The sequence below is a fragment of the Bos grunniens genome, chromosome 25, assembly GCF_055505025.1.
Source record: "Bos grunniens cultivar Pamir isolate PY7600 chromosome 25, Bosgru_T2T1.0, whole genome shotgun sequence".
Taxonomy (NCBI): Eukaryota; Metazoa; Chordata; class Mammalia; order Artiodactyla; family Bovidae; genus Bos; species Bos grunniens.
The window spans coordinates 38899625-38923368 of NC_141189.1; the positions used below are offsets into that span (position 1 = coordinate 38899625).

Genomic DNA, 23744 nt, shown 5'->3' on the forward strand with positions numbered 1-23744 from the left:
CAAGATGGAAAGATTTTTTTTTTTTAATTGAGGTGTAATTTACAGAACACAGAGTTAACTATTTTATTCTATTATTATTATTTTTTGGCCGCCCTGCAAGGCTTGCAGGATCCTAGTTCCCTGACCAGGGATTGAACCTGTACCCACTACAGTGGAGACTCCAAGTCCTAACCACTGGACTATCAGGGAAACCCCAGAATTAACCATTTTAAAATGAACAATCCTCTGGTATTCAGTTCATCCACTATGCTGTGCAGCCATCACCTCTAATTCCAAGACATTTTCACCCCCCCAAAAGGACATCCCAGATCTGCCAGCAGTCACTCCCCTCTCCTTCCCCTTCAGCCCCTGGAAACCACCAATATGCTTCCCATCTCTATGATTTGCCTGTTCTGAACATTTCACAGAAAGGGAATGCCGCAACGTGTGGCCTTCTGTGGTTGGCTTCTTTCACTGAGCCTCATGTTTTCCAGGCTCATCCATGTTGTAGTGTGAACCAGAACTCCCTTTTCATGGCAGAATAATATTCCATTGTGTGGATAACATGTTTTGTTTATCCCGGATGGAATGTATTTCAATACTGAACTCTAAGCTGCCTGTCAGTCTGGTTTTTCATGCCATCCCAGTTCTGGGGTGGTGTCTGACTCAGCGAATAGTTGGGGAAGGGAGGGAGGGAAGGAGGGAGGTGGGTAACCAGGCACTTGGCAGAGCAGAGCACAGGCCAATGCTGCAGGCAGAAGATTAATGGGGAGCTAGAAATCCCACTTGGGTGGGTCACACTTCTTCAGACCCCACCCCGGGAGGTGGTCCCTGTGGGCCTCAGCAAGCTGGCTGTCATCTGCTGTGGCCAGTGAGGGCGTGGTGTAGGCACTGGGAGGTGGGTACTGCTTTCCCCACTCCCTCCCTGCTCCAGTGCCCTTGGAAGCACCCCCTCACCTGTGCCAGTCCTCACAGGGCTCTCGTAACAAGGACATCCCTTCCTCTTGTTTGTCCAGCCCTGGGGTGGTCAGGGCCTGCAGCAGTGGCCAGCCCCTGGGGCCGCTCCATCCTGCCCACCCTCCTGAGAGTGGGTCACACCCCCACCGGAGCCAGCTGGGTGAGTCCTGATTCTGACCAGGGGTTTGCGGAATCTCAGTTCCCCGACCAGGGATTGAACCCGGGCCACAGTGATGAAAGCCCAGGACCCTAACCACTTGCCACCAGGGCAGTCCCAGAAGGGGTGAACTTTATGTGAAATGAATTAAACCTCAGTCAAGCCGTTACTGAGAAGAACTGACACAGGATCATCAGACAGGCAGATCCCAGAGGGACCCTCTCCCATCTCAGGCTCCTTGCTCTTTCTCACCAGCGTCCAGAGCACGGGGAAGACGCGGGGGGCTCGCACGATGAGCAGCCGGCCCAGGGTCTCGGGGTAATTGCCCTCCACCACCTCGATCATGCGCAGCAGGGCCTTCACCCCGGGCCGCCACAGGTGCCGCAGGCTGAGACCCTCCAGGTCCACCAGGCAGGTCCAGGAGCTGCGGCAGAGATGCCCGCCTCACTCCACCTCGTTCTGCCACCCCCACCCCTCAGAGCCCCCAGCAACATCCACGGGGACCCAGGGGCCCACAGACAGGGACAGACAGAGAGTCTCAGCGAGGCAGCTCTGGGGCAGGGACCGCAGGACAGTCTCGTGTACCCTCCCCCCATGGGGAGGCCACATGGCATGGGGGTTCTCAGCGCACACACCAAGGCCGGAGTGCCCAGATTCAAGTGCCTGAGAGCTGAGTGATGGGGCAGAGTCCTCATCAGGACGTCAGCAGTGTGTTACTAATAACTGTTGAAAAGAGGTGCCTGCGTGCTAAGTCGCTTCAGTCCTGTCCTACTCTTTGCGACCCCATGGACTGTCACCCACCAGGCTCCTCTGTCCATGGGATTCTCCAGACAAGAAAACTGGAGTGGGTTGCCATGCCCTCCTCCAGGGGATCTTCCCAACCCAGGGATCAAACCCAGGTCTCCCGCATTACAGGCAGTTTCTTCACCGTCTGAGCCACCAGGGAAGCTGTATCACCTCTGGTGCTGGTGCTGGTTTAGTTGCTCAGTCGTGTCCAACTCTTATGCCCTATGGACTGTAGCCCACCAGGCTCCTCTGTCCATGGGATTCTCCAGGCAAGAATACTGGAATGGGTTGCCGTTTCCTTTTCCAGGGGATCTTTCCCACCCAGGAATCAATCCTGGGTCTCCCACATTGCAGGCAGATTCTTTACTGACTAGCTATGAGGGAATCCCTGGTATGTATCCCCTCTTAAGTCATTCTTTTTGATAAGCCATAAGGAAACCCTAGGGCCTCCCAGGTGGCACTAGTAGTAAAGTACCAATGCAGGAGACGCAACAGACATGGGTTCGATCCCTGGGTTGGGAAAATCCCCTGGAGGAGGGCATGGCAACCCACTCCAGTATTCTTGCCTGGAAAATTCCACGGACAGAGGAGCCTGGTGGGCTACAGTCCATGGAGTCACGAAGAGTTGGACTTGACAGAGGCGATTCAGCATGCATGCAAGGAAACCCTTGGAAGTGTTTACAGAAGAGGAAGCCCCAGCTCAGAAAGGTTAAGTGCCTTTGCCGGTAACACCCCTGTGAGGACTGGTGTGGGAAACTCCACTCAGGAATAGGAGAGTTTGGGGCAGCCAGAGGGGGCAGTGGGTCAATGGATGAACCCTGACACCTGCGAAGTTCACATGCCTGGGAGACGGCCAGGGTGGATCTTGGGGGTGGGAGAGCCCATCTCAAAAAGCCAAGTCCAGGAGGCTGCGTGGCACAGGCAGAAAACCCATGAGCCAGAGCCAGCCGGGACCAAGTTCCAACCCCAGCTCCGCCCCTCCCCCACTCAGCAGCCTTGGATGACGTCACCACTCTCAGCCTTGGTTTCCCCCTCCGTAAAGAACAAGGACAACTTGCCTCATTAGGGTCGCTGTAAGAATTAGAGGAGGGCATCTCTATGAAGCCTCTAGCAGGCTGCCCGGCCTGGCATCCATGCCCAGTGAACCTTGGCTGTTTTTACTATTTAGGGGGGAGTGCCCCCGCCCCCCCCAGCCCGGGTTCTTGCCTGATGGGACGGCCAAACTGTTTCGTGTTCCCTTCACACCGCTTCTGTCCTTCCTCGTTGACGGAAAGAATCTAGAAGGCAGAGAAGGGGCTGGCAAACGTTCTCTTGGCTGCTCCGGCCACGGGCAACCCCGGGGTGGGGGCTCCTGGGAGCGGGGACCCCGACTCACATGCCGCAGCAGCACCTCCTCCCCCACGGCCTTCATCAAGCCCTTGGTGTCCATGTGGCCCAGACGCAGGATGTACAGTGGGCGGCCATCTTTGAGGTGGGGGAGGGAGGAGGGGAACAAAGGGAGACAGAATTACATAATGCTTAGGACACATTATGCTCTATGTGCATGGTCAGTCGCTCATAACACACGATGTATATTATGAAAGTCGCTCAGTCGTGTCCGACTCTTTACTACCCCATGGACTGTAGCCCCCAGGCTCCTCTGTCCATGGAATTCTCCAGGCCATAAAAATGGAGGGGGTAGCCACTCCCTTCTCCGGGGGATGTTCCCAAGCCAGGGACCGAACCCAGATCTCCTGCATTGCAGGCAGATTCTTTACCGTCCTTCTGTGCCACCAGGGAAGCCCATATATAACATACTATATATATTGTATATATATATTAAGTTTAATACTTTATACATATTATATACATACAATCAATTCTTATTATTTGCAGTAGTTAATTTCTATAAAGTCACCTCGAATACTGAATCAGGAAACACAGAACCACTTCTAAGGTGGGGGAGACAGGAGGTTAAGTTCCTGCCAGCCTCTGACCATGACATTTTTGTCAGCCGACCAGTATTAACTTTGTTTTGCATGTGTTTCTATTTGAGGACATCTTGTTTAATTTATGTTGTTGATTCATTAGTAACTCTGCCTGAAAGGAGCTTATCAAACATGAATTTTCTCCATAAGGCACATCACAGCCTTCTTGCACTTAGGAGCGTAGCACTTTCCCATGACTTAAAATCAACACACACATAAAGCACAAAATGCAAAAACACACAAAAAAGTAATGGCACTAAATAGACTGCAGAAAGGAGACTCATTTATAGTAGGGGCTGAGGCAGGGAGACAGGAGGACACTCTTTGGCCTCAGGTGGGAAGGGACGCCCACTTTTGGTCACTCTGTCCATGAAGGACAGTGAAAGCACCTTGAGCATTGATCTGTGGGTTAAAAGTCAATTTTAATGAGCAGACAAATTCACAAATACAGAATCCATGAAGAACAAAGATCGACTATATATTGAAAGCAAATGTGCCAACCGGTTTTTCGGGAGACTCGAGCACTTGCCTTGATCAATACATATGAATTTTTAACATTTTAATTTTGAACAAGGACATTGAAAAGTGTAACAGGTGCTGGCTTCAATGGCACTTTCACTTTGAAAAACCCAGAGATGATATTTGTAGTGGGTTGCCCCCAAATTCATGTCCATCCACAACTTCGGGATGTGTCCTTGTGTGGAAATAGGTTCTTTGCTGACATGACTAGTTAAGGATCTCAAGATGAAGCCATGCTGGATCAGCTTGGGCCCAGGAGAGAGAACAGAGAGATACTGAGTGGGGGAAGGGTGGTGAAGACAGAGGCAGAGACCTGGGGGGAGGGGAATGTGGCCCCAAGCCAAGGAACACCTGGAGCCACCAGAAGCCAGAAGAGGCAGGAAGGATCCTTCCCTAGAGCTTTCAGAGGGACCACACACCTTGCTTTTAGACTTCTTGCCCCCAGAACTATGAGAGGATGGATTTCCGTTGCTTTCAGCCACCCAGTTTGAGGTCATTTGGTATGGCAGCCCCAGGACACTAATACAGTATTCTGCAGACAATAAGCAATGATGGGCTGACCCTGCCCCTGGGAGATCTGTCTCACCTCAAGCCCATATGTCTACCCCAGCTCCGCCTTCACATCAGCTGTCATCTCAAAGGCATCTCCAGATGCCCAGAAGAACCAAAAGGAAAAATAACAAGCTGCTAAAGGAAGAGGGGCATTCAGAGCACATTCAGTGGTGACCCCAGTGTGCCCTCCCCGTCATGCATGTACCTATGTCCTGGTAGTGCCAGCCTCCAGCGTAGAACTCCTCCAGGAGGGCGGGGGGTCGCCAGGTCTCTAGGAGGAGGTCCACCTGGTGCTGCTTCCGCCAGCTCAAGGACTGACACAGCATCTCGCGGGCCCGGTCCAGGTGGAAGTCTCGAGCCCGGAGGAAGCGAAGGATGTGTTCATCTTTGGGGATCTGAGGGAAGAAGGAGGAGAAAGCCCTTAGCAAGGTGTTCCCTAAACTGAGATTGTCACTTGTAATTTGGTTGTGTGTGTGTGTGTGTGTGTACGCAAGCACATGTGCACTAATGTTGTGCCCATTTCACAGATGAGGAAACAGCAGACAGGTTATATCCCAACCCAACACTAAAGTAATTCACTTGTCGGCCTGCCTAGTAGGGGGAGGGAAGGAAGGGCAAGCAACTCATGACGAAGCTTGAAGCTCTTATTCAACAGAGCTGAACATCAGGATCTACATGGTGGACCATGATGTTGGAGGCTTAGAGTCTAAAGGCAAAGTTCACGTGCAGTCAAAAATCAACCCTCCCAAGTCACTAAATCTCTTGGTGGGGGGGGCTTCCCTGGTGGCTCAGTGGTGAAGAATTCACCTACCAGTGCAGGAGACATGGGTTCAATCCCCGGCCCGGGGAGATCTCACGTGGCACGGAGCAACTGAGCCAGTGTGCCACAACTACTGAGCCTGTGCTCCAGAGCCCAGGAGCCGCAACTACTGAGCCCATGAGCCGAAACTACTGAAGTCCACGTACCCTAGAGCCCATGCTCCGCAGCAAGAGCAGCCACCACAATGAGAGGCCCACGCATTGCAGCTAGAGAGTAGCCCCTGCTCGCCTCAACTAGAGAAAAGCCCACGCAGCAACAAAGATCCAGCACAGCCAAAAATAAAATTTTAAAACAAACAGTTAAGACGGTAAATTAAAAAAATATAAATCTCTTAGAAAAGAACAGTATGCATGTTTTGTAAATGTAGGGCTACAGAGCAGTGACTGGGCTCCCCAGGGGACACTGGCAAGGTCTGGAGCCACTTTTCATTTCCACAACCTGGGGAGAAGAGCCCCTGTCCTCTCGTGGGTGGGGGCCAGGAATGCTGCTCGACACCCTATGTACACAGGACAGCCCCCCATAGAGAGCTGCCCAGCCTCAAATGTCAACTGTGCCGAGACTGGGAAACACTGCTGTCGGTGCTATGTACAGAACGCACGAGACGGGATGTAATAAAAAGAAGATGAGAGAGAAGTGTCCAGCATTGCTAATCACCCAGCCTTGCGTACCTGGCCCATCACCCCGTGCCCGAGGCTGAGGGGCTGCAGCCCCGGCCCCCACCCACCTTGCCTTTGTGGGTCTCCTGCAGCCAGCGTCTCAGCTGGACCAGGCAGCTCTCCTGCATGGGCGTGAGATGGCCCAGGCACCTCTCAATGTAGTCCGCATCCAGCTTGTCCCCTGGAGGAGAAGAGGGGGTTCAGGACAAGCAGGAGACACTGCACTGTCTACCCTTTCTGGAGCCCTCGCCTCACTGGCAGATTTCAATTCTGAAATGTAGCTCCACGTGTAGGGCAGTCCTTTCACCAGAGCGGCTGGTCTTCAGATCTTCTAGAGTTTGCAACCCATTTGCAAGGCGATCTGAAAACTCAGGCCAGGGCATGCCTGGATCTCACCGTGGTGAGTGAGATGCCCCTTTGACTCTCGGAAATCAAGATCATTCCTCCCTCTGGGAATGTCAGTTGGTGCTGCCACTATGGAAAACAGGGTGGAGGTTCCTCAGGAGACTCAACGTAGACTCACCATATGATCCAGCAACACCGTTTCTGGGCATACACACAGACAGAACTCTAATGCAAGAAGATACATGCACCCCAGCGTTCACTGCAGCACTATCCACAACAGCCAAGACATGGAAACAAACCTAAATGTCCATCGACAAGATGAATGGATAAAGAAGATGTGGTACATATATACAATGGAGTATTACTCAGCCGCAAAAAGGAACAAAATAATACCATTTACAGCAACAGGGATGCAACTACACAATATCATACGAAGTGAAATAAGTCAGAAAGAGAAAGACAAGGGCTTCCCCAGTGGCTCAGTGGTAAAGAATCACTTGCAATGCAGGAGCTGCAGGAGACGAGGATTCGATCCCTGTGTCAGGGGTATCCCCTGGAGGAGGATTATGGTAACCCACTCTAGTAAAAAAAAAAAAAATACAAATAAAATACAGTATCACTTATATGTGGAATCTAAAATATGGTACAAATTAACCTATCTACAAAACAGAGACATAGAGAACAGACTTATGGTTGCCAAGGAGGAGAGAGGGAGGAAGACGGATGGACTGGAAATTAGAGGTTAACATGTGAACTATAATATTTATTTTTGTATTTATTTTATTTAGGCCATATCATGTGGGCTATTGGGCCTCCCTGGTAGCTCAGCTGGTAAAGAATCTGCCTGCAATGCAGGAGACCTGGGTTCATCCCCAGGGTTGGGAAGATCCCCTGGAGAAGGGAACAGCTACGCCACTTCAGTATTCTTGTCTGGAAAATTCCACAGACAGAGGAGCCCGGCGGGCTACAGTCCATGAGGCTGCAAAGAGTCAGACATAACTGAGCAACTTTCACCTTCATGTGGGATCTTAGTTCCCCGAACAGGGATGGAACCCATGTCCCCTGCACAGGAAGGCAGATTCTTAACCACTGGACCACCAGGGAAGTCCCACTGTTACCTGCTCTTAACTGCTGGGGTGGCAGATGCTGGCATGGTGAGGCATATGGGCATCTTAGACCCTCAGCACTTGGTGGAGATGGTCCACAAAGAGCCGGCTCCATGGGCACAGCCCTTTCTCCACGTGTGGAGGGCGCAATCAGAAAACAAACGGAATGACTGCACACCCAGCAACAGGACCCAGCATTTCCCCCAGAACAAAAAGAGCTCAGGGCTGGTGCTCATGACAACCGCGCCAGTAGGCACCTGGGTAAACGGATGCTGCGAGGGGAACCACCCAGACTCTGCAACCCCTCAGGGTGGTCAGAAGTGGAGATGCTGCTGATGGGGAGAGGGCAAGGGGGGGATGAGGGCGGAAACACGAGGGAGGCAGGAGATAGCAGCTTCCTTCCGGCCTCCAGAAAGATGTAAGGCCCTTTCTCCCGAGCACAAAGCCCCAGTGGTAGAGAGCGTGGAAGGGGCAGGACCCTGCGTCCCACCAGCCATCCTGAGAACCAGCTCTGCTGGTGGACAGCACAGGCAGAGAAGGAAGGGGAAGCCTGGTGCAAAAGGGGGAGCACACGGGGCATGACCTGCAGAGTATACACAGGAAAGGGCAGAAGAAGTGCAGGTATTGTATAAATTTTTTTTTAATATTTTAAAAGCACACGTACAGCAGCAGCCAGCTAGGGCACACAGCTGGTGCAGAATAAATACTGGTTGAATGAACGAATTTTGTTGTCCCTAAACACAGCCCCCTAGATGTATTTTTGGTTACATGGTATATCTCTGCATCAGGCAAACCCTTACACTTCAATGGCCCCAAAGAGAAAAGAATCATTGTGAGCATTAGTGCATACGGTTAAAACTGGATTCATGGGCCATGTGCAATTTTGTGTCCCAGGTATTTTCCTTTAACAAATTATTGTGAACATTTCCCAGATCAATAAAAGTCAGAAATATGACAAAGGACTAATTGCCTTAACATGCAAAGAATTTTCACAAAGCAATAAGAAATTGATGAGAAAATAGGAAAATGGATATAGGACCAAAAAAAAAAAAAGGAATTCACACACAAAAATAAAAGAAGAAAGGAAAGAAAAATAGTCACCAAACATGAAAAAATAAAACTTGACCTCACTCATAAAGAACTGGTCACTAATTCACCAGTGGTCAGCCTTTGCCTTTCAGAAGTTTAAAATATTTACTAATAGTCTTGGGGTAGCTGGAGTGAAGTCAGGAATAGATACAGCTACTCATTTTTGGTGGAAACATTGATTAGTACAACCTCTTACAGGCCTAATTGGTAAATCTACAAAAATTTTAGTTGCCTATAACATTTGACTCAGCAAATCAACTTTTAAAATTATACATGCTTCATGCAAATATTTTTTAAATATTTTTTTAAAACCTTAAGCACAAAGAGGTACCACATTATTTGTATTTAAAAAGAGAATGGAGGGACTTCCCTGGCAGTTCAGTTACGACTCTGTGCTTGGGGCTTCCCTGGTAGCTCAGAGGTTCAAAGAATCAATGGAAATAAAAGCGAAAATTAGCAAGTGGGACCTAATTAAACCTAAGAGCTTTTGCACAATGAAGGGAACTATAAGCAAGATGAAAAGACAGCCTTCAGAATGGGAGAAAATAATAGCAAACGAAGCAACTGACAAAGAATTAATCTCAAAAATATACAAGCAGCTCCTGCAGCTCAATTTCAGAAAAATAAATGACCCAATCAAAAAAATGGGCCAAAGAACTAAACAGACATTTCTCCAAAGAAGACATACAGATGGCTAACAAACACATGAAAAGATGCTCAACATCACTTATTATCAGAGAAATGCAAATCAAAACCACAATGAGGTACCATCTCACGCCAGTCAGAATGGCTGCTATCAAAAAGTTTACAAGCAATAAATGCTGGAGAGGGTGTGGAGAAAAGGGAACCCTCTTACACTGTTGGCGGGAATGCAAACTAGTACAGTCACTATAGAGAACAGCGTGGAGATTCCTTAAAAAACTGGAAATAGAACTGCCATACAACCCAGCAATCCCACTTCTGGGCATACACACCAAGGAAACCAGAATGGAAAGAGAAGTGTACCCCAATGTTCATCACAGCACTGTTTATAATAGCCAGGACATGGAAGCAACCTAGATGTCCATCAGCAGATGAATGGATAAGAAAACTGTGGTACATATATACAATGGAGTATTACTCAGCTATTAAAAAGAATGCATTTGAATCAGTTCTAATGAGGTGGATGAAACTGGAGCCTATTATACAGAGTGAAGTAAGTCAGAAAGAAAAACACCAATACAGTATGCTGCTAAGCTGCTGCTAAGTCACTTCAGTCATGTCCGATTCTGTGCAACCCCATAGACGGCAGCTCACCAGGCTCCCCTGTCCCTGGGATTCTCCAGGCAAGAACACTGGAGTGGGTTGCCATTTCCTTCTCCAATGTATGAAAGTGAAAAGTGAAAGTAAAGTCACTCAGTCATGTCCAACTCCTAGCAACCCCATGAACTGCAGCCTACCAGGGTCCTCCATCCATGGGATTTTCCAGGCAAGAGTACTGGAGTGGGTTGCCATTGCCTTCTCCGCCAATACAGTATACTAACGCATATATATGGAATTTAGGAAGATGGTAATGATGACCCTATATGTGAGACAGCAAAAGAGACACAGATGTAAAGAACAGACTTTTGGACTCTGTGGGAGAAGGCGAGGGTGGGATGATTTGAGAGAAGATCATGGCATCCGGTCCCATCACTTCATGGGAAATAGATGGGGAAACAGTGGAAACAGTGTCAGATTTTATTTTGGGGGGCTCCAAAATCACTGCAGATGGTGATTGCAGCCATTAAATTAAAAGACACTTACTCCTTGGAAGGAAAGTTATGACCAACCTAGATAGCATATTTAAAAGCAGAGACATTACTTTGCCAACAAAGATTTGTCTAGTCAAGGCTATGGTTTTTCCTGTGGTCATGTATGGATGTGAGAGTTGGACTGTGAAGAAGGCTGAGCGCCGAAGAACTGATGCTTTTGAACTGTGGTGTTGGAGAAGACTCTTGAGAGTCCCTTGGACTGCAAGGAGATCCAACCAGTCCATTCTGAAGATCGGCCCTGGGATTTCTTTGGAAGGAATGATGCTAAAGCTGAAACTCCAGTACTTTGGCCACCTCATGCGAAGAGCTGACTCATTGGAAAAGACTCTGATGCTGGGAGGGATTGGGGGCAGGAGGAGAAGAGGACGACAGAGGATGAGGTGGCTGGATGGCATCACCAACTTGATGGACGTGAGCTTGAGTGAACTCCAGGAGTTGGTGATGGACAGGGAGGCCTGGCCTGCTGCGATTCATGGGGTCGCAAGCAGTCGGACATGACTGAGCGACTGAACTGAACTGAACTGAACTGATGGGAAATAGATCTCCAGTCCAGGTTTGATACATGAGACAGGGTGCTCAGGGCTGGGACGACCCTGAGGGATGGGATGGGGAGGGATGTGGGAGAGGGGTTCAGGATGGGGAACACATGTACACCCATGGCTGATTCACGTCAATGAATGGCAAAAATCACTACAATATTGTGAAGTAATTAGCCTCCAATTAAAATTAATTAATTAAAAAAAAAAAAAGAAAGAGTCGCCTGCTGATGCAGAAGATACAGGTTCGATCCCCAGGCTGGACAGATCCCACATGTCTCGAAGCAACTGAGTCCATAGGCCACAACTACTGAGCCTGCTCTCTGGAGCCTGTGCTCCACAACAAGAGAAGCCACTGCAGTGAGAAGCCCGTGCACCGCAGCCAGAGAGTAGCCCCCACTTGCTACTAGAGAAAAGCCCAGGCAGCGACGAAGACCCAGCACAGCCAAAACAAATAAATCAAATAAAAAGACTTCATGCATGGGTTCAATCCCTGGTCGGGAATACATGCTGCCCGTTTCCAGGGTGAGGTCGGGGTGGGGGGGCCGGAGGGGCGGTGTGCAAATAAAAACAAAATTTTAAAATAAAAAGGAATGGAAACAATCTACATGCCCATCAATACAAGACTAGCTAAATAAACTAATTAAAATAATAAACAATGTTTGTTAACAAATTATGGTGCAACCATGCCACAAAATACTGCAAATACCAAGATACATGCACTGATAGAAAAAGTTCCAGCAACATTAGTAAATTTTTTTAAAAAGCCAATTATCAAATGGAATGTATATATGCTCTCATTTGATCAATGTAAGTTCCACGTGTGTATGAGTCTAAAAAGTGTGTGTGTGTGTGTGTGTGTGTGTATTATGTATGTATATGTGCCTAGATAGCTTCAGGAAAACTTTCCACAGAGAGGAAAGGAGTCTTACTTCCTACTTCACATCTGAGCAGTTTGAATTCTTCTCTACCACAATCATGCATTCCTCATTTAATTTAGAATGCTAATAAAACCTGAGGAAAGGGAGGATCAGCCCATTCCTGATGGAGGAACGAGCCAGTCCTGGCTCTTGGGCTGGAGCAGAGAGAGGGTACAGCAGTTGAGGGAGGGAGGAAGCTTAGCCTGACCCAAGGAGGACCCCTGGCCACCCTCCCCACCCAGCCCCTCCCAGGAATAAGCAGGCCCACTGTGCCCCCCCCAGGGCAGACCTGGCCGCTGCCTGAGACCTACCATCAGTAATGACTGACTCGGGAGCCAGGTCCTGGGCACTGCTGGGCCCACAGACCTCCAGTGAGTCGGGTTCCCTCTGCCCGGCCTGGGAGGGGGCGTCCTCTTCTCGGGCGAGGGCAGGCGTCCACCGGGGAATGTGAGAGGTGCCCTGGGAGATGAGCTCATTCAGGTAATGCTCGATCACCTCCTTTCCCTGGAAGCCAGAGACATATCGGTACTGCAAAGGCCGGCCAGGGAGTCAGCCATCACGGGAGTCACCCGTCACTGGCTCCTACCCAGCCCAACACGTGGCTACAGGGCAGTTGGAATCAGCAGATCCAAGTGGAGAAGTGCTGGGTGCGCTAAATACACACTGATTTCAAAGACTTAAACCCAAACAAAGAAAGTGAAATAGCCCACAAGTATTTGTATATTTTATATTTTAAAGTATATGTTAAATAATATATATTTATAAATATATTATAAAATATTGTAATAAAATATTATAAAATAATATAAATTTTTCTTTGGCTACCTGATGCTAAGAGCCAACTCACTGGAAAAGACTTGATGCTGAGATAGACTGAGGGCAGGAGGAGAAGGGGGTGGCAGAGGATGTGATGGTTAGATAGCATCACTGACTCATGAATATGAGCAAACTCCAGGAGATAGTGGAAGACAGAGAAGCCTGGTGTATTGCAGACCATGGGGTTACAATAAGTTGGACACGACTTAGCAATTGAACAAATTTTATATTAAAAACATGGAGAGAAACATAACTTAATTAAAATGAAGTTCACCTGTTTCACCTCTAACAAGTCTCTACTCAGTGATGGTCTGAGATCTTTAAACCAAGCACCGCAACAAAGTCCCCATCCTGGACCAGATGCTTTCCATGCATCATCTCACATGCTATGTCTTGATTAGAATACCCATTGTACATATGAGGAGACTGAGGTTGAGGAAGGTTAAGGGTCTCGGGGTTGCAGATCAGAGTCTGCAGGCTTCAAGGTCTGTGCACCTTCCTCCCCATGACCGAAGGAACCCGCTTTTTACCCTCTTGACGTTGGCCGTGTACTGCCTCATGGCGATCTTCTCCAAGGCACTTTCAAAGCCAAAGAAGGACCGGATGTCGAGTGAGGCAGACTGCTCAAAGCACGTCCAGTCTTCATTCTCAGGGTGGACCTGAAAAGCCAGGCAGGGGCGGCAACAGTCTCAGTGTGGGGGATGACATGCCCTCTTGGGGGGCTCTCTTGGTGACCTGGACCCGGGCAGAGCACACAGTGGGCAGCATGTCACAGCAGTACCAGGGGGCTCTGTCCAGAGAACAACGCAAGGTCTAAACCTCAGAGAAGACGGCCTTTTCAGGAAGGACCAAGAAAGTGAGTCCAAAGTTCCAGTCCCTTAAAAATTATACATACACAATGATGGGCTTCCTGGTGGTCCAGTGGCTGGGAATCCACCTGCCAATGCAGGGGACACGGGTTCGATGCCTGGTCCAGGAGGATTTTACTCACCATTGGGCAATGAAGCCTGTGCACCACAACTACTGAGCCCACGGACCCTAGGGCTTATGCTCTGCAACAAGAGAAGCCACTGCAGGGAGAAGCCTGGGCACTAGAGAGCGACCCCTGCTAGCCGCAACTAGCGAAAACTCACGTGCAGTGACAAAGACCCAGCATGACCAAAAATAAAACAAACTTTTAACAAAGCATACATATGTGATATATTTAAATTAATATTTAATATATCATAAAGTATGCATAAATACTATATTTTAAAATGTATTTGTTGTGAAAGTGTTAGTCACTCAAACATGCCGACTCTGTGACCCCATGGACTAGTCCATGGAATTCTCCAAGAATGCTGGAATGGGTAAGCCATTCCCTTCTCCAGGGGATCTTTCCCACCCAGGGATGGAACCTGGGTCTCCCGCATTGCAGGCGGATTCTTTACCATCTGAGCCACCAGGGAAGCCCCACATATAACAATATATGTATTTATTTCAGCTGTGTCTGTGAACTGCAGGTGTCAGGAGCTCCTGCATCCTCTCTGATATCTCCCTGGGAGGGCCGGAGCCGTCAGGACTTCACCGACCTCAGGGCCCAGCCCGGTGCGTGGGGGATCCAATCCCTGCAGCCAGCCCCTGGCTCACCCTGTAGCTGCAGTTCTCCTTGACCACCACGCGGCTGGCGAAGGTCTCGTTGTGCGCTTCAATGAAGAGCGTCCTCTCCTTCCAGTTCAAGACGTTTCTTTGCACGAAGACCACGTGCTCCACGCCTGCGATCTGCAGGAAAGAGACAGCAGGGGTGTGCAGGCTAGACGTGAGGTGGGGGCTCGGGGCGCGAGTCCCGAGGACTGTCACCCCCAGACCCGGGAAACCCCGGGGTCCCGCCCTGACCACCAGCCCAGTCCGGATCCCTGGATCTCTGAATTCGGGGATCCCCGGACTTGTGGACCTTTGGTCCCCTGCCCGACGCCAGCCCACCCGCCGGAGCCCGGAGCCCTGACTCCAACCCCTTTCCCCCACCTCCGGGACCCTGGGACTCCCTGTTGGCCCTAGTTCTCTGGACAATATCCAGTCTCAGCCCAGCCCCCCGGCCCTCCTCTCCCCTGGATCCGGGAGGCCCCCAGTCCAGAGCCCTCTCCAAGCACCGACACACGCGTGTCCCCACGCCTGAACCCCGCCCCCCGGTCCCCGCCCGCCACGCCCCACCCCGGTGCGGGCCCCTCCTCCGCGAGGTCCCCGGTTCTCCAGGGACCCCCTCCGCGCCCACCTTGCGCAGCAGCCGCGGGGCCTCCACGCGCAGCCGGCAGCTCCGCTCCACCACGTGCACCGCGCCGTCGGCGCTGCGGGACTCGCGCAGGACCTCGCTGCCCAGGAAGACTGGGATCTGCGGGCAGGTGGGGAAGCGCTTCTCGTAGGCCTGGGGCGGAGGGGCGGGGGCCAGGTGAGTGCCAAGGGGGCCGGGGGCGGCCAGAACACCTCCTCCCTCCCCCCAAACCTGGCTGGGCCCTTGTCTCAGTTCCAGGACCCGTCATCCAGAGAGAAGGGCGTCTCCCCTGGGGAAAGAGCGGTGACCACTGACCGTATTACCGCAACCGTGGTCTTAACCTCTGTTCTGGAGCAGGGACACAAGCGTGCCTGAGCGCTGACTTGGCAAATCACATTTTGACTCTATGTGTGAAATGAAATATTTTCTGCCCTACAGCTCTACGGGGGAAACAAGCCTTTTCCAAATGCAAATATCTGAGCCCAGGTGAAACAAAGCCAGCTCTCTGGAAGACATTGGGTACTTCCTCCCCATTGAGCAGCTGGGGAGAGGAGAGGAGACCTTCCTCCACACTGGCCATCTCTTACCGTAAACAAGGGATCAAGGAATTTGTATGTGAACAATAAAGAAAGCAGGATTGGTCCCAGATAGCTAGATGCATATGAAAGAAATTATTTCAGCAAGCCCGGACTCTTCTATCTTCCTATACATAGAATATCGCTAAATTTCTCCATGTGAGAGATTTAGCTTTTCTTAAATTAAGAGTAATAGTTTAATATTCATATTACCTGCCCCTTGCTGCAGACTTGTATATAGCCTGGCTCCTCCCCTGCCTCCTGGGAGTCAGCTCTCTCCCTGTCACCTGAGATGCTATCCCTGGGACTCCAGTCCTAACATTCCCACAGAATAAAACCTAACCCTCAGCTTTTAGGTTGCAGGTATTGTTTTTTTCCAGTTGACATACATTTTCGTTTTTGACCTCCGAAGTGGGCTAGTTTGGGGCATTAAAGAAGGCATGTTTTGGCGGGGGAAACAAAAAGATGACAAAACCAACACTCCTTCACGATTCAAAAAACAAACAAGACTCAACAAAGTAGGAATAGAAGGGAACTTGCCCAGCCTGATAAAGGGCACATACAAGAACCCCAGCTAACAGCACGCTCAGTGGGAAAAGACTGACACTTTCCCTGAAGATCAGTTTGAACTGTGCTGTTGGAGAAGACTCTTGAGAGTCCCTTGGACAGCAAGGAGATCCAACCAGTCCATCCTAAAGGAAATCAGTCCTGAATATTCATTGGAAGGACTGATGCTGAAGCTGAAACTCCAATACTTTGGCCACCTGAGGCAAAGAACTGACTCATTTGAAAAGACCCTGATGCTGGGAAAGATTGAAGGCGGGAGGAGAAGGGGACGACAGAGGATGAGATGGTTGGATGGCATCACTGACTCAATGGACATGAGTTTGAGCAAGCTCCAGGAGTTGGTGATGGACAGAGAGGCCTGGTGTGCTGCAGTGCATGGGGTCACAAAGAGTCGGACACAACTGAGCGACTGAACTGAACTTCCCCTAAGATCAGGAACTAGGCAGGGATGCCTACTTTGGATGCCCACATGTAGCCCTCTCCTGGGGGTTCTAACCAGGGCGGTTAGGCAAGTGAAAGAAATAGAGAGTCTCCACATTGGAGGATGAGAGGCCAGTTCCCCGAAATGCCAGGGTCAGAGCCAAAGGGGGAATCAGGGGCGGGTGTGGGGGGTGGGGGCATGCCAGCATCGGTGGCTGACAGTATTCAAGCAGGGTTTGCTCCAAGAGCCTGTCACAGTCACATGTCACGGAATCAGGATCAAAGTGAGCTCCAAAAATAGGTGTGAGCTCCAAAAATAGTGCCGGCATCTGAGGACACACACCTCCTCCCCGTCCCTACGGGGAGGGGGCACCACCCCGCTCAGAAGGGCAGAGGCGGGGGAGGGGCAGGGAAGTAACTCTTGGAGTCACTCAAGGTCCCACGAGGCCAGCCTAGCGCATCCTCCACCACGGTCAGGAGGTCAGGGCTGCCTCCATGTGTAGAGGCCGGTTGCTTTGTGCAAACACACCAGGGTCAGACTAATTCTCCTCGGGGAAGAATGCACAGTGGGGTTCCTGGGAGTCTGGACTCAGAGGGCTGCTAGGGAGGCCCCCTGAGAATGGTCTCCCCGCTACACATCTCAGGCCACCTTGAACTCTCTCTCAGAGGAAGGCATTCTGGACTTCCCTGCTGGTCCAGTGGTAAAGAATCTGCCTTGCAATACAGGGAACGGGGGTTCAATCCCTGGTCCGGGGCGATCCCACAGGCAGTGGGGGAACTAAGCCCCATGTACCACAACTACTGAGCCCGCGCCTAAAGCCTGTGCTCCACAAGAGAAGCCACGACTGGAGAGTATCCCTCACTTGCCACAACTGGAGAAAGCCCACACACAGCAACAAAGACCCAGCGTGGCCAAAAATAAAGAAAGAATAAAATTAGCCAGCAACAAAAAAGGAAGGCATTTCTCCACTAAGCAGGGTGCTGCTTTAAGTAGAACTTGGCATGGGGTCCAGCACCTGGTTTGAAGCCCAGTTCCACCCTCTCCCAGAGGAGAGGCAGGTCCGTCTTTTCTCTAAGCCAGTTTCATCACCTGGAAACTGGGCACAGACCAGATTGAGTATCTCATGCAGAGCCTGGCACATAGTAGGCACCCAGGATTTTTATTCTCCAGGCAACAGGACTCAAATGGTATAGCACAGGTTTTCAAGAACCGAAAACAACTCCCCCGCAGGCCCTTCTGAGCAGGGGGTGCTAGAGGAACTGGGCTCGGCCCCACCTCTGTGATGGGCAGAGGGGTGCTGACTCTTTTGTTTTTTTAATTATATGGAGGGAAAGGAGTGCATGTGTCAGAACTGGTCGGGCTCAGTTTGGGTTTCTGCTTCACTGGTGGCTCAGATGGTAAAGCATCTGCCTGCAATGCAGAAGACCCAGGTTCGATCCCTGGGTCGGGAAGATCCCCTGGAGAAGGGAATGGCAACCCACTCCAGTACTCTTGCCTGGAAAATTCCATGGATGGAGAAGCCTGGTAGGTACAGTCCATGGGATCTCAAAGAGTCAGACACGACTGAGCGACTTCACTTTCTTTCACTTCTTTACCTTCTCATTGGGTGATGTTGGGCAAGTGATTTGCCCTCTCTGAGCCTCTGTCTCCTCATCTGTAAAATGGGCTGGTGGTAAGGATGTCATTAGATTGCCTCTCAGGCTCACAGTGAGCCTCAGCTCTGCTCCTCCAGCTGTGTGCTTTCTTCCATTTAATCCTCTAAATGGCATCCTCGTTTGACAAATGAGGAAACTGGAGCCCAGAGAGGCTAAGTAACTTACCCAAGGTCACACAGTGCAAAATGGTAAACCTGGATTTGAATCCTCGGCTGGCCCAGCCCCTACTCCCTCAGGAACCTCTTGCTTAGCAGTTGGGAAACAGCCCAGGAGTTGCAAACTTGCCGATGGCCCAAACAGCTCCAAGGAAGGGGACCAGGGAGAGGAACGACAGGCTGTGAGCTCAGTGCACACGGGCCGGCCAAGCGTCACTGACTTCCTGTCTTAACAGACCTCTAGTTGGAAGAGCCCTGTCTGGAGCCCCCAGATAACACAGGGGCTGATCCAAGCAGGAGACATGCCCTTAGCCACAACTCCCCTTGACTGTGAGGGGGAAGGCACTTCTGTTTCAACAATGGTGCCACCCCCACGCACTGGGGGGACCCCAGAACCTAGGGAAGGCAGGGGACCCTGAAATAAGGAGTCTATCCCAGTGCCAGTTCCCCAGAGTCTGAGGCTGTCAGCCGCAGATCCCCTGGGGTTGTGAAGGCTGGCGTTGGACACCACTGTTATGGTGACAGTTACGGAGGGCTGACTGCACCACTGTGTCCTCACGAGATCCTGTTGGGATGGAGACCAGTATCCCCCCATTTTACAGATGAGCAAGTTGAGGCTTGAGAAGGCAGAGTGACCCAACTCTGACATCACAGGACCGGTAAGTGGAGGGGCTAGAGTGCAGGCCCCACTGACCCAGACCCCAGTCCTGAATGCCTGGTCCTGCCTCTCAGAGGATGTTGGCTACGTCACAAATATCAGTGGTTTGGGAATCCTGAGTCCTGCTGGACCTCTGCCTTTGGCAGTTCGCAGGGTCTTACAGGACCATCCCTGTGTGGAGACCAGTTCACACAGCTAGTTTTATCCTTGCCGAGAGCCTCAGACGCTGACCGCTGTCCCCACCAGTGAGGCCTGAGCTTCTCCCTGCCAGATGAATGCATGGGGTGGCCGCCAGAGGGACACAGGGCAACAGAAGCATTCGATTTCAGCTCTTCTGCCAAGTGGCTGGAGAGGGACATCACACCTGGCCACTCAGAAAGGAAGCTGGTCCAAGGTCCAGAACCCACCAGGACAGGGACAGAAGCTGGGGCAGGCAGAGGCCAATGGACACTGCCAATGAAGCTCTCCCACGGGCTGCCCATCCTGCTGAAATCTACATCAACACACTAAGCACGTGGACATGGGAGCTTGGATTCCTAGCTGGACTCATCCATCTCTGGGCTGGGTAAACTTAGTATATATATGTATGACTGCATCAGGTCTTAGTTTCAGCGGGTGGGCTTAATTTCCCCAGGACATGAGGGATCTTAGTTCCCCAACCATGGATCAAACCAGCTTCCCCTGCATTGGAAGGCAGATTCTTAACCACTGAACCACCAGCGAAGTCCCAGGGCTGGGTAACCCTTGAGCATGGCATTTCCTGTCTCTCCCTGTGTGCTCAGTCCTTCCGTAGTACCCGACTCTCTGATCCCATGGACTATGGCCCGCCAGGTCCCTCTGTCCACGGGATTCTCCAGGCAAGAGTACTGGAGTGGGTAGTCATTTCCTACTCCAGAGGATCTTCCCTACCCAGGGATCGAACCCAGGTCTCCTGCATTGCAGACAGATTGTTTACCACCTAAGCCACCAGAAAAGTCCCATTTCTTTCTGAGGCTCATCTATTAAGGGGAGTGTCGTGAAACTGCCCAGTGAGTGCTTGGTTGTACCATTTTCCTTCTTTCCTGTCTCACAGCCGCTGAAGGAAAAAGTCATCGGCCCTGAATCCCTAATGCTCATCACAATGACTAGCACGCAGTCGACACTCAGCAGACATCACACAATGAGTGAGTGAATGACAGGGTCGCTTAGCCAGGAAGGGCATGGACTCACACAATGAGTGAGTGAATGACAGGGTCGCTTAGCCAGGAAGGGCATGGACTCCGGGCTTGGGTCCGAAGCTCCACTCTGCTCCTGAGCAGCTCTGTGACCTTGAACAAGCCTACATGCTCTCCGTTCCTACCTCCCTTCATCTGTTACAAGGAGAATGAGAAAAGTGTTATAGCTCCCTGAGTGGACAGGGGAATAAAGGAACCGGTTTGGTAAACTGTTGAGAACAGGGCCTGGCGCATGGTTCATTCTACAGAAGAATTTGTTCAATAAATTTAAATTTTAAAAAAGAGTGAGAGTCTGTAAAATACAGAGAAACTATTTCTGCTAATCACTTGACAAGCTGCTTCCTCCTCCCATCCCTCCTTCCTTCCTGCTCTTCCTCATGAAAATTCAAAGGAAGCTGGAACGCTGCTTACCCCAAACCTTCCAGAGTAGGGGAAGAAGATGCAAACCGCAGCCACGTATTTTAGCCCCATGCCTCACCTTTCCTTTCCTGTGCAGGCTGGACCCACGCACTGAGCATGTGACCATCGCACAAAGTCCTCAGGGGACTTCCTCGTCCACCCCCAGCTTCCCCTGCAAGCCTGGGAGACCCCAGGACCAAGGTATCAATCCTCTCAGTGCCCCCCTACTTTTTAAGAATTGTGATACCATACCATAAATGCACCATACTCATTTAATACTCATACCATACCATGACACTCATACCATAAAATGCTCCCTTTAAAGTGTACAGTTCAATGGATTTTATTAGAACATTCACAAAGTTGTGCAAACATCACCACTGTCTAATACAAGAACATTTCATCACCCGTGAAAGAAACCCCACACCTGGACCACCCTGGTGGTCCAGTGGATAGAAGTCTGCCTGCCAGTGCACGGGACGTGGGTTTGATCCCTGGCCAGGGAAGATTTTGCATGCCGTGGAGCAACCAAGCCTGTGCACCACACTACTGTGCCCATGTGCTCCGATAGCCTGTGCTCCGTAACAAGAGAAGTCACCACCAGGAGTAGCCTCCGCTCGCTGCAACTAGAGAGAGCCTGTGCACAGCAACAAAGACCCCGCACCACTGAAAACTAGGTTCATTAATTAAAAACAAGAAACCCTACACCCATCACAGTCACTCCCTGCCCAGGCAACCACTAACCCACTTTTTTTAAGATAATTTTTTATGTAGACTGTTTCATTTTCTGAATTTGTCACAATATTGCTCCTGTTTCACATTTTGGTTTTTTGGCCATGAGGCAGGTGGGATCTCATCTCCTTCATCTGGGATGGACCCTCACCCACCTGCACTGGAAGGCAAAGTCCTAACCACCGGACCACCAGGGAAGTCCCCTAAATCTACTTCCTGTCTCTTTGGATTTGCGTTTTCTGGACATTTCACGTGAACAGAATCATAAAATACATGATATTTTGTATCCGGCTTCTTTCACTGAGCATCAGGTTCTCGAGGTTCATCCATGTTGTAGCCTGTGTCTGTGCTTTATTCCTTTTCACAGCTGCATAATATTCCATTGTGTGGGACTCCCAGCTCTTGGCAGAGTTGCTGAAGGAGCCATCAGACACTCAATGGCAGCAGGGTCATCTCAGCTGATGAAGGGAAGCAGGCATGGGATCATCCTAGAGTCTTTTGAAATGATTGCTGAATACAATATATAGAAACAGCTGTGTCCAGATGGCCCTGTAGCTGAGCAACCTGCTGCTATTCCGGTTGAGGTCAGCTCAGGAGACAAAATGATGGAGACAAAGGGTCAGAAGGACCCTGTAGGGGGCAAGAGTGGGATGTGGTGAAGTGGTGGGGACAAAGCCCTGGGTTTAGAGGCTGCCCATGCTCCCTGCCAGCAGGGTGACTTCAACTTAACCTAAGAATCAGTTTCTTCAGAAAAAAAAGAGGATGATGATGATAATGACAGTGATATCAACTTTGTGAGAGTTGCTGAGGAGACTAAAGGGAGCCATGATATGTAAGGCATGTAGCAGAGTGCCAGACACATTTTTCTTAAATGAGCACCAGTAAACCAACAGAGACCTGACTTGATATTTGTACAACCTTGTTCACAACAACATTATTCACAAAAGCCAGAAAGTGGAAACAACCCAAATGTCTGCTGAGGAATGAATGATGAAACAAACCACGGTCCAGCCACAGTCCCGTAGGGGAGTATTATGCAGCCGTTAAAAAGAACAACATGCTGACACAGGCTAAGACGTGGATGCAGCTTGAAAACAATGCTCAGTGAAAGACGCCAGTCACAAAAGAACACACGCTAGATGATTGCACTTACGTGAGATTCCTAGAGTCATCAGATTCATGGAGACAGAAAGTAGAACCGTGTTTGCAGGGACTGGGGGAGGGGAAAATGGGGAGATAGCGTCTAATGAGAACAGAGTTCCAGTTTGGGAGGATGAAAAAGCTGTGGCCGTGGATGTTGGCGATGCGTGCAGAACAATGTAACTGCACTTAATGCCACTGAACTGTACCCCTAAAAATGATCAATTTTGTGTAATGTATATTTTACCACAATTTTTAGGAAAAGTAAGCCATCTGATGGATGGTTTCTAGCCCCAGCAGATTGGGATTTGCAATAGGGTTTCAGGTCTGTGTTTATTTGTCTGTAGTCAGCATCTCTGTCTCTAGGTTGCTTCCCTCCCCACTGGATTTCCCAGTGGCCTCGTACGTACCACACCTGGGACACTGTAGACAAACAGCCAATATTTGCTGGAGGAGGGAAGGAAGGAAGGAGGGAGGAAGGGGTGGAGGGAGGGGAGGAAGCCTGAGTGGCTCCCCCGCTGTGTTCACAACAGCGGTGCATCCACAGCTATTGGCCAGTGCATCAGCACCCAACAAGGTGCGGGGGAGCAGTTTGGTCCGTCTGTCCCAGGTTCCCAGTCCTGAAGCTGCGGCGTGAGGCACCCTTAGCAGGGCCTGGTGGCTATTCCTTCCTGCTTCTGTCCCTTCCTCTAAGGGTGGGGCCTCCTCTTGCCTGGCCTCTCCTGCCCTGGGGGAGCGCACAGCCCAGCTGCCCTGCCCAGGGCACTGCTCACAAGCCTGCTGCAGCTTCTCACCCACTCACAGGTCGCATTGGGGCAGGGACTCTCCTGCTCTGAACATGCTCCCCATGCTCCCTGCCCACTGACTTCCAGGATCAGCTGGTGCCCCTGGTGGATCCGGGAAAGAAGGGTGGTAGCGAGGCCAGCCCAGGGGGTCTTGACATTTAGCACTAGGTTAGGATGGTAAAGCGTCTGTCTGCAAT

General features: G+C 50.6%; 1 protein-coding gene and 1 long non-coding RNA gene across 4 annotated transcripts in view; one reads left to right on the top strand and one right to left on the bottom strand.

Moving 5' to 3' along the window:
- The window catches only part of SEC14L5 (SEC14 like lipid binding 5), a 40614-nt gene that overhangs the window by 8840 nt on the left and 8030 nt on the right, over nt 1–23744 (bottom strand). For both annotated transcript variants that reach the window (XM_086375930.1, XM_086375931.1), the window contains exons 3-11: nt 15250–15399; nt 14628–14759; nt 13529–13657; nt 12494–12686; nt 6462–6574; nt 5123–5312; nt 3255–3343; nt 3086–3156; nt 1346–1517 (exon numbers count right to left, since the gene is read on the bottom strand). In XM_086375930.1, the coding sequence (XP_086232056.1) occupies nt 1346–1517; nt 3086–3156; nt 3255–3343; nt 5123–5312; nt 6462–6574; nt 12494–12686; nt 13529–13657; nt 14628–14759; nt 15250–15399 (1239 nt within the window). The remainder of the gene's footprint in view (nt 1–1345; nt 1518–3085; nt 3157–3254; nt 3344–5122; nt 5313–6461; nt 6575–12493; nt 12687–13528; nt 13658–14627; nt 14760–15249; nt 15400–23744) is intronic.
- On the top strand, nt 14670–16176 carry LOC147345481 (uncharacterized). 2 transcript variants are annotated; one of them, XR_015154814.1, is made up of 3 exons: nt 14670–14801; nt 15259–15376; nt 15685–15896. It is a non-coding gene; the product is annotated as an uncharacterized LOC147345481 (long non-coding RNA). The 2 variants fall into 2 exon arrangements; XR_015154813.1 differs by lacking the exon at nt 14670–14801 and having other exon boundaries at nt 15685–16176.